This window comes from Scyliorhinus torazame, chromosome 6, assembly GCF_047496885.1.
Source record: "Scyliorhinus torazame isolate Kashiwa2021f chromosome 6, sScyTor2.1, whole genome shotgun sequence".
Taxonomy (NCBI): domain Eukaryota; kingdom Metazoa; phylum Chordata; class Chondrichthyes; order Carcharhiniformes; family Scyliorhinidae; genus Scyliorhinus; species Scyliorhinus torazame.
Window position 1 is genome coordinate 55577211 of NC_092712.1, and position 18367 is coordinate 55595577.

Here is an 18367-nt window from a genome sequence, read left to right on the forward strand (position 1 = left end):
GTTCAGTATTTTCTGTTTTTACCTCATCTTTTTTTATACCTTAATGTTGTATTCATGTTTTTTCTGTCACCATTCACACCTCATTTAGACACAACTGTTAATGCTTTACTGTACCCATTGCCATTGCATCATTAATTTTTTTGTTATTTAATTTCTCCTGCCCTCCACCCATATCATAGAGCTTCCCTTATGCTCCTTCTTCGCCCACCCCCAAACTTTCACTGGCTTAAAAACTCTTGAAAATCTATCTTTCTTCAGTTTCAATATTATTATTTTCATGAAAGATCATTCAACCTAAAACATGTTTCTGTCCAGATACTGCCAGACATGCTTAGATTTTCCAGCATTTTTGCTTTTGAACCAGAGACACTTGGCTGGTTAACATAACCCCCAATCTGTTGAGACTGAATGATTTACAGGTGCTTTTTGCAAAGAGATCTGACATGTTAGCAATTGAATAAGTCACCAATGAGAATACACAAACTGGAGAAGCATCCGCGAAGGCGGCAGCCACCTGGAGCGTCAGCTAGTGTAGCATGTGAAGGCCAAGCATAAGCAGCGGAAAGAGCGTCCAGAGTCCAGACCATCCCACCCATGTCACCAATCATCACCTGGTCCAGCTGTGGCAGAGCCTGCAGCTCCAGGATTGGTCTATTGGCCACTGCAGAATCTTGCAGATACAGAATTCCAAAAATTCACAAAGCTTTTTCTGAAAAAACGTCTCCTCTACATCTCAGTTCAACTGCTTATCCTGGGGACAATGGCCCCTTGCTCCGAACTCCCCAACTGCGGGAGATGAGAGGAGCAACATCCTCTCAAACATCCCCGTACCGGCCTCCCCAACAGGCGCTGGAATGTGGCGACTAGGGGCTTTTCACAGTAACTTCATTGAAGTCTACTTGTGACAATAAGCGATTATTATTACCAACCCCATCTAACATGCACCAAAGTCAGTCCACCATGTCGATTATCTTCCCACTCACTCAACTCCACTTTTGGATGGTTCCAAAGTGTATGACGTCACAGACACGGAGTTGGGGCGGGGCATGTACCGTGTGAAAGGTCACCATCAACATGCCGCGCCCTCCGCCTGCCTGACCAATGACATCTTGGCCTCGCTGACAATCGTTTCCAAAACAGTCGGTTTTAAAGCGACGGCGACACAAATCAACACGAAACTATTCAGAAGTAACGACACCTTAAACCCTGCAAATAAAGGCTAGGTGTTTGACACATTCTTATTTTTTTTCTGCCCCCCCCATCTTATGAATGTGGAAACCGGTATTGAATCCGTTTGAGCAACGCTGGCCAGCGACGCCTCCCCTCCCCGGTGGGTGCGAGTCCGGGCTCGTCGGAGCACCTGCGCGCGCGCGCGGTGGGAGGCAGACGTCGGCGCCTGAAACGGACACCGCGCTGGCCCAATCGCTTGGCCAACGGCTTTGTGCCGTCACAGGAGGAGAAGGCGGGACATCCGGCAAGGAAGGCGGGCTGAGGTGTTTGGAACGAGGCTCGGCTGTGACCGCTTCCGGCGTGTGCGGTTGGTTTCAGTTACAGACGGTGCATCAGGTAAAGGAGCCGGGTGGAGCGGAGCAGAGAGGGGCGGGAGGGAGCAGGAGGGCACCTTGTGACAGTATTCCTCTCTTAACTCTTTCTCTGAAAGTGCGTGCGTGTGCTTTCTAAAAAAAAAAGTCAATTTCTTATTCTTTTTCAAAACATTTAGATGACAGGCTCTCTTTTTTTGTTTGTTTTGAAGCTGATGTTTTGTAGAAACTCCCCGGTCTTCGATGGAAGCAGCGTTTAGCTCTTTCGCGTCCTGCTGAGTCATAAAGAAAGAAAAGGGGAAGAAAAGAGCCCAGTGACTGGCTGACAATTCACTCCACCGGCCAGGCCTCGACACCACGGCCTATTCCCCGCCAGGGAGGGGGCTCTAAGGCTTTCTTTTTGTTCAGTCAAAATCACTGCAACACTCTTTGCTGGATAGCATTATACCCTCTGTCCTCGTCTGGTGTGGATGTAAACCACCTTGTCCCCCCTTTTCCCGTAAGTTAGAGTAATTTGCTTACTCTTATTTATAACCGTCTCGCGGCCAGGAAAGTGGGTTCAGTACACGGTTCATTATGGGCTGAGGAGACCTCGGAGCAATTGATATATTTACACCTGAGCAATAGTTCAGTAAACCTATATTGGTTGTGCCTCTACAATTCCTATCGCGATACGGTCGGGATGTGGAATTACTTCCAGTTCAAACAAAGTGTATTTGCAGATCCGAGAAGGAAATAATAAGTGTGGTGACACCGTAATCTGGTGCCCTTCAGCGGTTTAGCATGCGTTGCAGAATTAAAATAGCATGATATGTTGTAAATTTGCACTGTCATACTAAACAATTGATAGTTTCCTTCCTGCGTGGAGGGTATCATTCCAATTGGTGCCACCATTAGATAGTTATTGCTGGTGTAGGCAAGACATTATGCCTTGTAAGAGCTGATTTTTGAGGTGCCTTTTATGAAGTGAGTTTTAAATATTAATTGTTCATGGTTGCTTCCTTGGAAATATTGTTTCACGTATAGGAGCTGTGCTTCTGCTAGATGGGATAACGGACAGACATGTTCAGCTTTGAAGGCGAGTTCAAAACGCGGCCCAAGGTATCTCTTGGTGGAGCAAGCAGAAAGGTTAGTAATCACTTGCTGTTTGGAAGAAGTGTTAACTTGTACAATAAAATAATTTAATAACGTTTTGAATATTTAAAAAAAGGATTGTGATCAGATCCAAGCCATAGCGTGTATTTGCATCGATGAGTTCCGATGATAGAAACAGCGAAGTTTGAGTAGTCTATGAATACTTCATGAACCTATCACAATAAAAACCTAGGCGTATCTATATTGTGCCTTTCTCAAAACTGGGATATCCCAATGAAGTACTTATTTGGAAATGTCATAAAATTGTTACAGTGCAGAAGGAAGCCCTTGGCCCATCAAGTCTGCACTGACCCTCTGAAAGAGTACCCTACCTAGGCCCACTCCCTCGCCCGATCATCATTACCCTATCTAACCTGCACATCTTTGGCCTGTGGGAGGTCATCGGAGCACCTGGCGGAAAATAATGTAGATACGGGGAGAATGTGCAAGCTCCAGACAGTCACCCAAGACTAGAATTGAACCCACATCACTGGCGCTGAGGCTGCAATGCTAGCCACCATGCTACCCTTCTTGACCCCAGCATTCATTACTGCTGTAATGTAGAAAACACGGTAGCCAATTTCTGCACAGCAAGCTGCCCCAAGCAGCCAATTTGTTAATGACCAGCTAATTAGTTTTTGTGATATTGGTTGAGGGATAAATGTTGATCATGACAGCACATTGATGTTTACACTTTCTCATATGTATGAAAATGTATTTCGTTTGAAGGTACTTGAATGTGGAGGAGGGTTAACTTTACATTTTACTGCTGTGTACCTCATTGTATACCTTATTTCCAGTTTTTGTTATTGATTTGAATAATCAGTAAATTTTGTTTGTGAAAATTATAGTATTGTTCTTTCACTGATTATTCCAGTTTTGTTGTAGTATTCCAACTAATAATAACTCAAAAATCCACACTATGTAAACTGATCTTTGTAAGTGCACTTTATACCTATCAAACATTAGTGTTGATTCTAATGCGTTGTGTGGTGGTAGAAATGTACACTTAAATAATTTGAATTGTATGAGATGAGCTTGTTTGTTTAATTATGGGGAGTTTGTCTAATTATGGGGAGTGTATGTTCTTGTGCAACAGGAGCAATGGATAGTTTTTTTTGTATGCATTATCCCTTCCACAAGTCACGGACGGTAGTGAAATGTTGTGCCTGCTGTTAGTAAATAGTCTTGTACAGAGCCTAGTTTCCTTTATACTTGGAAAATGTCATCAGTTGTTACACTTTTTCAGTTTCAAGGAGCAAGGCTAAATGGAGTGGTAATAGAACAAATAAGAAACAAAATGTATTTAGAGGACGCGTGAATAGTGGTATAGCTACTATCCGAATGCAAAGTAAAGGTAATAAGAGCGATTCGAGAAAAAGCGAACCAGCAAACAAATAAATTAACGCGGCTGAGGTTATGATCTAAAATTGTTGAACACAAATGTTGAGTCCCGTATGCTGGAAAATGCCGAGTTGAAAGATGAGGTGCTGTTCCTTGAGCTTGTGTTGAGCTACATTGGAATATTGTAGCAGGCTGAGATCAGAGTGAGAGCGAGGCAGAAGCGACTTAAAGCTTGGGTCATGCTTGTGTACTGAATGGAGGTATCTCGCAAAGCGGTCATCGAGTCTGCATTTTTCCTCCCAAATGTAGAAACCACACTGAGCAGCAAGCAGTACACTAATTTGAAAGCAGTACAAGTAAATGCTGTTTCACCTGGAAGGAATGTTTACAGCATTAGATAATAAGGGAAAAGGTAAATGGGCAGTTGTTACATCTCATGCGTTTGAACAGAAAGGTGCTGCAGAAAATACATAATCACTTCCGACGACCTGTGCATGTTTAACATAACTTCTATTCTTCAATCTGATGGGGTCTTTCCAGAATCAAGGGAATTTTGGAAAATTAAAACCAATGCATCTAATATCTCCACAACCACTTCCTTTAAGACTCGAGGATGAAGTCCATCAGATCCTGAGGACTCGTCAGCCACTAGCTGTAACAATTTTCTCAGTAACCGTTCCCAGGTGAATGAAGTTGTTTCAAATTCCTTCCTCCCTTTCACCTCTTGATTTATAAGTATTTCTGGGATGTTATTTGTCTTCTACAATGAAGATAAATAAAATATCTGTTCAACGCTTCTGCCATGTTTCCTGGTTCTCGAATTCGCCACTAAGGAAAACAATTTTATCCTGTCATTTTATCCTATTTCTGTTCACTCTTGGCTGGATTTTAAATTGCGTCTGATCTTTGGATGTACCACTAATCTTTGCAGAATTGTATTCTTTTTATTTCAATTTCAAACTATCTTTAACTTCCTCATCCTTCTCCTCAAGATTTCTTTCTTAATGGAATCTCTATTTGCTGAGTTATGAAATATCCCCTTAAATGTCCGCCACTGCAAAGAGGGAGGTAGAGAGAAAACCGGGAACTATAGACCAGTGAGCCTAATGTTGGTAGTAGGGAAGTCGCTGGAGTCCACTATCAAGGATTTCATGGCACAGCATTTGGAAAGCAGTGGTATAATCAGACAAAGTCAGCATGGATTTACGAACGGGAAATCAAACTCGACAAATCTAGAATTCTTTGAAGATGTAACTAGTAGAGTTGACCAGGGAGATCCGGTGGATGTGGTTTATTTCGACAAAAGGATCTTTTTCTGATTGGGAAGCAGTGTAGTGGGGTACTGCAGGGCTATGTGCTAGGACCCCAACTGTTCACATTATATATTAAATGATTTGGACGAGGGAACAAAACGTAGTGTTTCCAGATTTGCCGATGATACAAAGTTGGGTGAGAGGCTGTGCTGTGCGGAGGATGCAGAGATGCTTCAGCAAGATTTGGACAGGCTGAGTGAGTGGGCAAATGCATGAGAGATGCAGTACGGTACGGTAGTACAATGGTTAGCACTATTGCTTCACAGCACCAGAGTCCGAGGTTTGATTCCCGGCTTGGGTCACTGTCTGTGTGGAGTCTGCATGTTCTCCCTGTGTCTGCGTGGGTTTCTTTTGGGTGCTCCAGTTTCCTCCCGCAAAACCCGAAAGACGTGATATTAGATAATTTGGACATTCTGAATTCTCCCTCTGTACCTGAACAGGTGCCGGAATGTGGCGACTAGGGGCTTTTCACAGTAACTTCATTGCAGTGTTAATGTAAGCCTACTTGTGTCAATAAAGATTATTATTATGTATAATGTGGATAAATAGGAGGTTATCTGCTTCGGTAGCAAAAATAGAAGGAAGATTATTATTTGAATGGGTGTACATTGGGAGAGGTGGATACTCAGCGAGACCTTGGTGTCCTCGTGCATCAGTCGCTGAATGTAGGCGTGCAGGAACAGCAGGCAGTAAAGATGGCAAATGGTATGTTGGCCTTCATAGCGAGAGGATTTGAGTGTCGGAATAGGGATGTTTTATCGCAATTGCATAGGGCATTGGTAAGGCCTTATCTAGATTATCGTGTGCAGCTTTGGTGTCCTTATCTGAGGAAGGATGTTCTTGCTATGGAGTGAGTGCTGCAAAGGTTTACCAGGCTGATTCCTGGGGTGGCGGGACTGTCATATGAGAGACTTAAGTAGGTTTGGACTATATACATTGGAATTTAGAAGAGTGCGAGGCGATCTCATAGAAGCTTATAAAATTCTAAACAGAATCAGACATGGTAGATTCAGAAAGAATGTTCCCGATGGTGGAGGAGCCCAAAACTGGGTGGGGGGGGGGGGTCATAGTTTGAGGATAAGGGGTAAACCTTTTACGACTGAGGTGAGGAGTAATTTCATTAGACAGGAATTGAAGAATTTGGATTGGGTGCGGCGGTTGGAGGGTAAGTGAACATCAAACATGTGGCAGTGTTTCAAGCGACAGTTCATACTAAACTAGTATGGCAGGGGGGTGGGCACGGGAGCAATAGGTCAGAAGGTGAGAGCATTGAGGGAGAACTAGGGAATAGGGACAGTGTGGCTCTGAGGCAGAGCAGACGGGGAGAAGTTGCTGAACACAGCGGGTCAGGTGGCCTGAAGTGCATATGTTTTAATGCAAGGAGCATTACGGGTAAGGCAGATGAACTTAGAGCTTGGATTACTACTTGGAACTATGATGTTGTTGCCATTACAGAGACCTGGTTGAGGGAAGGGCAGGATTGGCAGCTAAACGTTCCAGGATTTAGATGTTTCAGGTGGGATAGAGGGGGATGTAAAAGGGGAGGCGGAGTTGCGCTACTTGTTCGGGAGAATATCACAGCTATACTGCGAGAGGACACCTCAGAGGGCAGTGAGGCTATATGGGTAGAGATCAGGAATAAGAAGGGTGTAGTCACAATGTTGGGGGTATACTACAGGCCTCCCAACAGCCAGCGGGAGATAGAGGAGCAGATAGGTAGACAGATTTTGGAAAAGAGTAAAAACAACAGGGTTGTGGTGATGGGAGACTTCAACTTCCCCAATATTGACTGGGACTCACTTAGTGCCAGGGGCTTAGACGGGGCGGAGTTTGTAAGGAGCATCCAGGAGGGCTTCTTAAAACAATATGTAAACAGTCCAACTAGGGAAGGGGCGGTACTGGACCTGGTATTGGGGAATGAGCCCGGCCAGGGGTTGATGTTTCAGTAGGGGAGCATTTCGGTAACAGTGACCACAATTCAGTAAGTTTTAAAGTACTGGTGGACAAGGATAGAGTGGTCCGAGGATGAATGTGCTAAATTGGGGGAAGGCTAATTATAACAATATTAGGCGGGAACTGAAGAACATAGATTGGGGGCGGATGTTTGAGGGCAAATCAACATCTGACATGTGGGAGGCTTTCAAGTGTCAGTTGAAAGGAATACAGGACAGGCATGTTCCTGTGAGGAAGAAAGATAAATACGGCAATTTTCGGGAACCTTGGATGACGAGTGATATTGTAGGCCTCGTCAAAAAGAAAAAGGAGGCATTTGTCAGGGCTAAAAGGCTGGGAACAGACGAAGCCTGTGTGGCATATAAGGAAAGTAGGAAGGAACTTAAGCAAGGAGTCAGGAGGGCTAGAAGGGGTCATGAAAAGTCATTGGCAAATAGGGTTAAGGAAAATCCCAAGGCTTTTTACACGTACATAAAAAGCAAGAGGGTAGCCAGGGAAAGGGTTGGCCCACTGAAGGATAGGCAAGGGAATCTATGTGCGGAGCCAGAGGAAATGGGCGAGGTACTAAATGAATACTTTGCATCAGTATTCACCAAAGAGAAGGAATTGGTAGATGTTGAGTCTGGAGAAGGGGGTGTAGATAGCCTGGGTCACATTGTGATCCAAAAAGACGAGGTGTTGGGTGTCTTAAAAAATATTAAGGTAGATAAGTCCCCAGGGCCTGATGGGATCTACCCCAGAATACTGAAGGAGGCTGGAGAGGAAATTGCTGTGGCCTTGACAGAAATCTTTGGATCCTCGCTGTCTTCAGGGGATGTCCCGGAGGACTGGAGAATAGCCAATGTTGTTCCTCTGTTTAAGAAGGGTAGCAAGGATAATCCCGGGAACTACAGGCCGGTGAGCCTTACTTCAGTGGTAGGGAAATTACTGGAGAGAATTCTTCGAGACAGGATCTACTCCCATTTGGAAGCAAATGGACGTATTAGTGAGAGGCAGCACGGTTTTGTGAAGGGGAGGTCGTGTCTCACTAACTTGATAAGAGTTTTTCGAGGAGGTCACTAAGATGATTGATGCAGGTAGGGCAGTAGATGTTGTCTATATGGACTTCAGTAAGGCCTTTGACAAGGTCCCTCATGGTAGACTAGTACAAAAGGTGAAGTCACACGGGATCAGGGGTGAACTGGCAAGGTGGATACAGAACTGGCTAGGCCATAGAAGACAGAGGGTAGCAATGGAGGGATGCTTTTCTAATTGGAGGGCTGTGACCAGTGGTGTTCCACAGGGATCAGTGTTGGGACCTTTGCTGTTTGTAGTATATATAAATGATTTGGAGGAAAATGTAACTGGTCTGATTAAGTTTGCAGACGACACAAAGGTTGGTGGAATTGCGGATAGCGATGAGGACTGTCTGAGGATACAGCAGGATTTAGATTGTCTGGAGACTTGGGCGGAGAGATGGCAGATGGAGTTTAATTCGGAGAAATGTGAGGTAATGCATTTTGGAAGGGCTAATGCAGGTAGGGAATATACAGTGAATGGTAGAACCCTCAAGAGTATTGAAAGTCAAAGAGATCTAGGAGTACAGGTCCACAGGTCATTGAAAGGGGCAACACAGGTGGAGAAGGTAGTCAAGAAGGCATACGGCATGCTTGCCTTCATTGGCCGGGGCATTGAGTATAAGAATTGGCAAGTCATGTTGCAGCTGTATAGAACCTTAGTTAGGCCACACTTGGAGTATAGTGTTCAATTCTGGTCGCCACACTACCAGAAGGATGTGGAGGCTTTAGAGAGGGTGCAGAAGAGATTTACCAGAATGTTGCCTGGTATGGAGGGCATAAGCTATGAGGAGCGATTGAATAAACTCGGTTTGTTCTCACTGGAACGAAGGAGGTTGAGGGGCGACCTGATAGAGGTATACAAAATTATGAGGGGCATAGACAGAGTGGATAGAGGCTTTTCCCCAGGGTAGAGGGGTCAATTACTAGGGGGCATAGGTTTAAGGTGAGAGGGGCAAGGTTTAGAGGAGATGTACGAGGCAAGTTTTTTATGCAGAGGGTAGTGGGTGCCTGGAACTCGCTGCCGGAGGAGGTAGTGGAAGCAGGGACGATAGGGACATTTAAGGGGCATCTTGACAAATATATGAATAGGATGGGAATAGAAGGATACGGACCCAGGAAGTGTAGAAGATTGTAGTTTAGTTGGGCATTATGGTCGGCACGGGCTTGGAGGGCCGAAGGGCCTGTTCCTGTGCTGTACATTTCTTTGTTCTTTGTTCTTAGTTGATTAGGATTCAGGAAAGTCTCATTCCTGAGAGAACGAAGGATAAGTATGGGAAGTTTTTTTTCTTCTTTTTTTAAAATATAAATTTAGATTACCCAATTATTTTTTCCAATTAAGGGGCAATTTAGCCAGCCAATCCACCTACTCTGCACATTTTTGGGTTGTGAGGGCAAAACCCACGCAGACACGGGGAGAATGTGCCAACTCCACACGGACAGTGACCCAGAGCCGGGATCAAACCTGGGACCTCAGCGCCGTGAGGCAGCTGTGCTAACCACTAGGCCACCGTGCTGCCCGAAGTATGGGAAGTTTAGGGTGCCTTGGATAATGAGGAATATTGTGAACCTCGTCAAAAAGAAAAAGGAGGCTTTTGTATGGTCTAGAAGGAGGGGGATAGTCGGAACCCTTGAGGATAAAGAAAGTAGGAAGGTGCTGAAGCAGAAAATTAGGAGGGCTTAGAGGGGTCATGTAAAGTCCTTGGCAAGTAGGATTAATGTGAATCCCAAAGCTTTTTATTCAGATGTAAAAAGTAAGACTGTGGCCAGGGAAATGATTGGACCACTTGAGGACAATGGGAGGAATGTGTTGAGCCAAAGGCACCGAGGACCTGGGTTCAATCTCTGCCCCGGGTCACTGTTTGTGTGGAGTTTGCACATCCTCCCCATGTCTGCGCAAGTTTCACCCCCACAACCCAAAAAGATGTGCTGGATAGGTGAATTGGCATACTAAATTGGCCCTTAATTGGATTAAAAAGAATTGGGTACTACAACCCATAAAGATGTGCAGGGTAGGTAAATTGACATGCTAAATTGCCCCTTAATTGGAAAAAAAGAATTGGGTACTCTAAAATTTTTTTTAAAATAAGCAAAGTGATGGAAGGAGTCATCAATAGTGCTATCAAGTGGCACTTGGCAATAACCTGCTCAGGAATGCTCAGTTTGGGTTCCGCCAGGGTAACTCAGCTTCTGACCTCATTACACCTTGGTTCAAGCATGCATAAAAGTGCTGAATGCCAGAGGTGAGGTGAGAGTGTCTGCCCTTGACATCAAGGCAGCATTTGACCGCGAATGGCATCAAGAAGCCCGAGCTAAACTGGAGTCAATGGGAATCGGGTGGCGGGGAGCGGGGGAAGCTCTCCACTGGTTGGAGTCAAACCTGGAACAAAGGAAGATGGTTGTGGTGGTTGGAGGTCAATCATCTCAGCGCTTGGGCATCACTGTCGGAGTTCCCTCAGAGTAGTGTCTCAGGTCCAACCATTTTTAAAAATATTTTTATTGGCATTTCTCATATTTATAAACAGTTGTGTGTATATATACATTACATTTTTCTTGCCTGCGCTAATTTACTTTATTTCACAGAGAGGTTTATTTTGTCGTTAGTTTAACTGACCCTATGTACATTTTGCTGCCCTCTGGATCAGTGTATAGTTTCTCCCCCCTCTTCCCCCCCCCCCCCCCCCCCCCCTGGTTTCAACTGTGTTTTTCTTTTATTTTCCAGGAAAGGGGGGGGGGAACTGGCCGACAAGCTGCCCCCCCAGTATTGAGGAAGCCTTCCTCTGACCCTCGGATGGTGTACTTATTCTTCTCCAGGTGGAGAAATTCCGAGAGGGCAGCGAGCCAGTCTGCAGCCATGGGTGGTGCTGCCTATCGCCAGCCGAGCAGGATTCTCCGGCTTGCGATTAGGGAAGCGAAAGCAAGGGCGTTAGCCCCCTTCACCATGTGTAACTCTGGCTGCTCCGATACCCAGAAGATTGCCACTGTCGGGCATTGCTTCACCCTCACCCCCACAACCTTGGGACATTGCCTCGGAGAAGGCTGTCCAGAGCCCAGCAAGTTTGGGACAAGCCCAAACCATGTGGGTGTGGTTGGCCGGACCCCTCTGGCACCGTCCACATTTGTCCTCCACCTCTGGGAAGAACCCCATTTGGGTTCTGGTCAGGTGCGCTCTGTGCACCACTCTGAGCTGCATTAGGCTTAGCCTTGCGCAGGAAGAGATGGAGTTAGCCCTGCTCAGTGCTTCGCTGCAGAGTGCCCCCCACCTCTGTCCCCAGTTCGTCCTCCCATTTTTGTCTGGTCTCGTCCAGTGGTGTTCGAGCTCTGTCCAGTAGCTGTCCGTATATTTTCCCACATAGCCCCCCCTCCTTGCTGCCTGTGCCTATCAGGTGCTCTAGTAGTGTGGTTTCTGGGCCCCGGAGTACCCAACAGCGAAGGAAGTGTTTTATTTTGTGGTGTCTCATTTCCTGTCCTTTTGCTAGTTTCCACTTCCTCGTCAGTTCGTCCAGTGTCGCCAGTCTGCGCCCGACGTTAATGTCCCGACCGTCAGTGTGCCCCCGTCCCGCCTCCATCTTTTGAAGGTGGTATCTAGCATGGCTGGGGGTATCTGTGATTGCCGCAGATGGGGGCCATGGGGGACATTTTAGTTATCCCGAAGTGTTGTCTCAACTGGGTCCACGTTCTCAGCGTGGCCGCTACCACTGGGCCCGTTGTGTATCTTGTTGAGGAGGATGGGAGTGCGCGGGAGGGCCCGGAGGGTCGTTCCTTTACAGGATGCTTCCTCCATTTGTACCCAATCTGTGTTGGGTACTTGTACCCGCCCCCTCACTCTTTCAGTCGTTGCTGCCCAGTGGTAGTATTGTAGGTTTGGTAAGGCCAAGCCCCCTTTGATTTTAGTTCTTTGCAGTGTCGGTTTACATAGAACATATAACATTACAGCGCAGTACAGGCCCTTCGGCCCTCGATGTTGCGCCGACCTGTGAAACCACTCTAAAGCCCATCTACACTATTCCCTTATTGTCCATATGTCTATCCAATGACCATTTGAATGTCCTGAGTGTTGGCGAGTCCACTACTGTTGCAGGCAGGGCATTCCACGCTCTTACTACTCTCTGAGTAAAGAACCTACCTCTGACATCTGTCTTATATCTATCGCCCCTCAATTTAAAGCTATGTCCTCTCGTGCTAGACATCACCATCCGAGGAAAAAGGCTCTCGCTGTCCACCCTATCCAATTCTCTGATCATCTTGTATGCCTCAATTAAGTCACCTCTTAACCTTCTCTCTTAATGAAAACAGCCTCAAGTCCCTCAGCCTTTCCTCATAAGATCTTCCCTCCATACCAGGCAACATTCTGGTAAATCTCCTCGGCGCCCTTTCCAATGCTTCCACATCCTTCCTATAATGCGGCGACCAGAATTGCACGCAATACTCCAAATGCGGCCGCACCAGAGTGTTGTATAGCTGCAACATGACCTCATGGCTCCTAAACTCAATCCCTCTACCAATAAAAGCTAACACACCGTACGCCTTCTTAACAATCCTCGCAACCTGGGTGGCAACTTTCAGGGATCTATGTACATGGACACCGAGATCTTTCTGCTCATCCACACTGCCAAGAATCTTACCATTAGCCCAGTACTCCGTCTTCCTGTTATTCCTTCCAAAATGAATCACCTCACACTTTTCTGCATTAAACTCCATTTGCCACCTCTCAGCCCAGCGCTGCAGCTTATCTATGTCCCTCTGTAACTTGTAACATCCTTCCGCACTGTCCACAACTCCACTGACTTTAGTGTCATCTTCAAATTTACTCACCCATCCTTCTACGCCCTCTTCCAGGTCATTTATAAAAATGACAAACAGCAGTGGCCCCAAAACAGATCCTTGTGGTACACCACTAGTAACTGGACTCCAGTCTGAACATTTCCCATCAACCACCACCCTTTGTCTTCTTCCAGATAGCCAATTTCTGATCCAAACTACTAAATCACCCTGAATCCGATGCCTCCGTATTTTCTGCAGTAGCCTACCGTGGGGAACCTTATCAAACGCTTTACTGAAATCCATATACACCACATCGACTGCTTTACCCTCATCCACCTGTTTTGTCACCTTCTCAAAGAACTCTAAGGTTTGTGAGGCCCGACCGACCCTTCACAAAACCGTGTTGACTATCTCTAATCAAATTACTCCTTTCCAGATGATTATACATCCTATCTCTTGTAAACCTTTCCAAGATTTTTCCCACAACAGAAGTAAGGCTCACTGGTCTATAGTTACCGGGGTTATCTCTACTCCCCTTCTTGAACAAGGGTACAACATTTGCTATCCTCCAGTCTTCTGGCACTATTCCTGTAGACAAAGATGACTTAAAGATCAAGGCCAAAGGCTCAGCAATCTCCTCCCTAGCTTCCCAGAGAATCCTAGGATAAATCCCATCCGGCCCAGGTGACTTATCTATTTTCACACTTTCCAGAATTGCTAACACCTCCTCCTTATGAACCTCAAGCCCTTCTAGTCTAGTAGCCTGAATCTCAGTATTCTCCTCGACAACACTATCTTTTTCCTGTGTGAATACTGACAAAAAATATTCATTTAGCACCTCTCCTATCTCCTCGGACTCCAAGCACAACTTCCCACTACTGTCCTTGACTGGCCCTACTCTTACCCTCGTCATTCTTTTATTCCTGACATATCTGTAGAAAGCTTTAGGGTTATCCTTGATCCTACCTGCCAAAGACTTCTCATGTCCCCTCCTGGCTCTTCTTAGCTCTCTCTTTAGGTCCTTCCTAGCTAACTGTAACTCTCGAGCGCCCTGACTGAACCTTCATGTCTCATCTTTACATAAGTCTCCTTCTTCCTCTTGACAAGTGTTTCGACTGCTTTAGTAAACCAAGGTTCCCTCACTCGACCACTTCCTCCCTGCCTGACAGGTACATACTTATCAAGGACATGCAGTAGCTGTTCCTTGAACAAGCTCCACATTTCCATTGTGCCCATCCCCTGCAGTTTTACTCTCCATCCGATGTATCCGAAGTCTTTCCTCATCGCATCATAATTGCCTTTCCCCCAGATATAACTCTTGCCCTGCGGTATATACCTATCCCTTTCCATCACTAAAGTAAACGTAATCGAATTGTGGTCACTATCACCAAAGTGCTCACCTACCTCCAAATCTAACACCTGTCCTGGTTCATTACCCAGTACCAAATCCAATATGGCCTCTCCTCTCGTTGGCCTATCTACATACTGTGTCAGGAAACCCTCCTGCACACATTGGACAAAAATGGACCCATCTAATGTACTCGAACTATAGCGTTTCCAGTCAATATTTGGAAAATTAAAGTCCCCCATAACAACTACCCTGTTGCTTTCGCTCCTATCCAGAATCATCTTTGCAATCCTCTCCTCTACATCTCTGGAACTTTTCGGAGGCCTATAGAAAACCCCTAACAGGGTGACCTCTCCTTTCCTGTTTCTAACCTCAACCCATACTACCTCAGTAGACGAGTCCTCATCAAACGTCCTTTCTGCCACCGTAATACTGTCCTTGACTAACAATGCCACCCCTCCCCCTCTTTTACCACCTTCCCTGAGCTTACTGAAATATCTAAATCCCGGCACCTGCAACAACCATTCCTGTCCCTGCTCTATCCCTGTCTCCGAAATGGTCCCAGGTACCAACCCATGCTGCAAGTTCACCCACCTTATTCCGGATGCTCCTGGCATTGAAGAAGACACACTTTAAACCACCTTCCTGCCTGCCGGTTCACTCCTGCAACTTTGAAACCTTACTCATGACCTCACTACTCTCAACCTCCTGTATACTGGAGCTACAATTCAGGTTCCCAAGCCCCTGCTGAACTAGTTTAAACCATCCCGAAGAGCATTAGCAAATTTCCCCTCCCAGAATATTAGTACCCCTCTGGTCCAGGTGCAGACCATCCCCTTTGTAGAGGTCCCACCGACCCCAGAATGAGCCCCAATTATCCAGAAATCTGAAACCCTCCCTCCTGCACCATCCCTGTAGCCACGTGTTCAACTCCTCTCTCTCCCCATTCCTCGTCTCGCTATCACGTGGCATGGGTAACAACCCAGAGATAATAACTCTGTTTGTCCTAGATCTAAGTTTCCACCCTAGCTCCCTGAATTCCTGCCTTACATCCCCATCCCTACCTATGTCGTTGGTACCTCTGTGGACCACGACTTGGAGCTGCTCCCCCCTCCCCCTTAAGGATCCCGAAAACACGATCCGAGACATCATGCACTGTGGCACCTGGGAGGCAACACACCAACCGTGAGTCTCTCTCGTTCCCACAGAATCTCCTATCTATCCCCCTAACTATGGAGTCTCCAATGACTAATGCTCTACTCCTCTCCCCCCTTCCCTTCTGAGCAACAGGGACAGACTCTGTGCCAGAGACATGTACCCCATGGCTTAACGCTGGTAAGTCGTCACCCCCCCCCCCCCCCCCCCCCCCCCCACCCCCCAAACAGTATCCAAAGCGGTATACTTGTTACTGAGGGGAACGGCCACAGGGGATCCCTGTACTGACTGCTTCCTCCCAGCCCCTCTCACCGTCACCCATCTATCTTTATTCTTCAAAGTAACTACATCCCTGAAGCTTCTATCTATGACCCCCTCTGCCTCCCGAATGATCTGAAGTTCATCCAACTCCAGCTCCAGTTACCTAACGCGGTTTCTGAGGAGCTGGAGATGGGTGCACTTCCCACAGATGAAATCAGCAGGGACACTGACGGCGTCCCTCACCTCAAACATTCTGCAGGAGGAACATTGCACTACCTTCCCTGTCATCCCCTCTAGATAAAAAAAAAGAAAGAAAGAGCTTACCTGTTATTCACTCCCCTTCTCAGCAAGCACTCACTCAGCAACCTCTGCGCCCCGCACGATAACACCTGAGGGAAAATAAATAAAAACTACTTACCAGTCACCAGCCAATCCCTTGCCTGCAGGCTGTGACGTCACGGTTCAACTTTCCACTTCTACCTGCCCTCGAGCCTTCCTCTTGATCCTTACAGCGGTTGTTTTTTTGGTTAGAGGAGGGGGTAGGGAAGGAAACACTGAAGAAGTGTTTCGCGTTTAAGTGTCAGTTGACGAGCTCCTCCACAAACCACTTCCAAGTTTGGGTGAGCATACGGACGTATGCAAATTTCCCCTGCAACGGCCAATCAGCAGCTCCGCTCTACTACCCTCTGCTGGATGCTTGTCTTCACTTGAACAGCTAGGGTCTCTTGTTCAGGTACGCCTGCAAGTTAGGCTGAGCACACGGACGTATGCAAATTTCCCCTGCAACGGCTAATCAGCAGCTCTGCTCTACAGCCCTCTGTTCTGGAATTCTTGGGTTATTACCCCCCTCGGTATGGATCTAAACAGGAAGAGGAACCTTGGCACCAGGAGAGTGGGAGTGAGCCCCACCTTTGAAGGTATTTTCTTACTTCCTCCGCCAGACTGGTCAAGTTCCACTTGTGGATCTGTGTCCAGTCTCTGGCTATATGGACCCCCAGGCAACGGAACAGATTCTGGGCTGTTCTAAACAGGAGCCCCTCCAGCTCTGTCCCTCCCCCTTTGGGGTTCACTGGGAATGCCTCACTTTTGCCCAGGCTAATTATTACATTCAGCAGCTGCCTGATGTTTGCTGTGAGCTGCCTACCCTTGACAAAGCCCGTTTGGTCCTCTGCGACCACCTCTAGTACGCAGCCTTTTGGCCAGGACCTTTGAGTATTTTCGCATCCACATTCAGCAGTGAAATGGGTCTGTGTGATCCACATTCCGTCAGGTCTTTATCTTTTTTGGGAATCAGTGTAATTGTGGCCTGCGCTAACGTAGGGGGCAGGGTGCCCCTTGCCAGTGAGTCCGCAAACATGTCCCTTAGGTCTGGGGCCAGGACTGGTGCAAAGCTTTTGTAGAAGTCCGCCAGGAACCCGTCGGGTCCCGGTGCCTTCCCTGCCTGCATGGAGCTGATGCTGTCCATGATTTCTCCCAGGTCTATTGGTGCTTCCAGCTAACCCGTCTGTCTTCCCCCACAACTGGTAGTTCCAGTCTGTCTAGGAACTTTTTCATCCCCGTTGGAGGGCTTGGAGGTAGAGGGTCTCCAATGCCCGATTAACCTCCTTTGGTTCTGTTACGAGAGTGCCACTGCTCTCCTTTACCTGCGCTATTTCCCTCGTGGCTGCCTGCTTTCTCAGCTGGTCAACCTGTAGGCGACCAGCCTTGTCTCCGTGTTCGTGGAAGGTCCCTCGTGTCTGGCGGAGTTGGTATACTGCTTTCCTAGTGGATAGCAGGTTAAAGTCTAGTCGCAACTTTTTCCTCTCCGCCAGCAGCTCTACGGTCGGGGCCTCGGAGTATTTTCTGGCGACTTCCAGAATGGAGTCCACCAGTTGTTGCTTGGCCACCCTCTTTTCCCTGTCTCTGCTTGCCTTGTAGTCTATGATCTCTCCTCTAATCACGGCCTTCAGTGCCTCCCAGAACATGGAGGGTGAGACCTCCCCGTTTTGGTTGTTACTGACGTAGTCGCCTATGGCCCGTGATGTTTTTTGGCAGAAGGACTTGTCGGCCAGGAGGTCTGTGTCCAGCCTCCACGTGGGGCACTGGACCCGGCCTGTCTCCAACCTCACATCCAAATACTGTGGCGCATTGTCGGAGATAACGATCGCAGAGTATTCTGTTCCCGTGATCCCTGGAAGCAGCGATTTTCCCCACTGCAAAGAAGTCGATACGGGTATATACCTTGTGTACTTGTGAAAAGTATGAGATTTCCTTTTCTCCCAGGTGCAGGAACCTCCATGGGTCCTCCGCCCCCATCTGTTCCATGAAAACTCCTAGTTCCCCAGCCATGCCAGTCTTTTTGCCTGTTCTGGGGTTTGATCGATCGGTCAGTGGGTCCTACATGCAGTTAAAGTCGCCCCCCATAATCAATCGGTGTGTGTCAAGGTCGAAGATTTCCCTGCCATGATTTTCTTTATGAATTCTGTGTCATCCCAGTTGGGAGCTCACACATTTACCAGT

At 47.0% G+C, this 18367-nt stretch overlaps 1 protein-coding gene across 3 annotated transcripts in view; it reads left to right on the forward strand.

Moving 5' to 3' along the window:
- The first annotated feature begins 1547 nt into the window (after window positions 1–1547).
- ube3c (ubiquitin protein ligase E3C) overlaps window positions 1548–18367 on the forward strand; it is a 277267-nt gene continuing 260447 nt past the window's right edge. Inside the window, exons 1-3 of one of the 3 annotated variants that reach the window (XM_072508216.1) lie at window positions 1645–1659; window positions 1754–2040; window positions 2568–2669. In XM_072508216.1, the coding sequence (XP_072364317.1) occupies window positions 2604–2669 (66 nt within the window). In that variant the 5' untranslated portion in view covers window positions 1645–1659; window positions 1754–2040; window positions 2568–2603. Of the gene's footprint in view, window positions 1567–1588; window positions 2041–2567; window positions 2670–18367 lie in introns of those variants that run through there. The other 2 variants (XM_072508217.1, XM_072508215.1) reach the window with 2 other exon arrangements.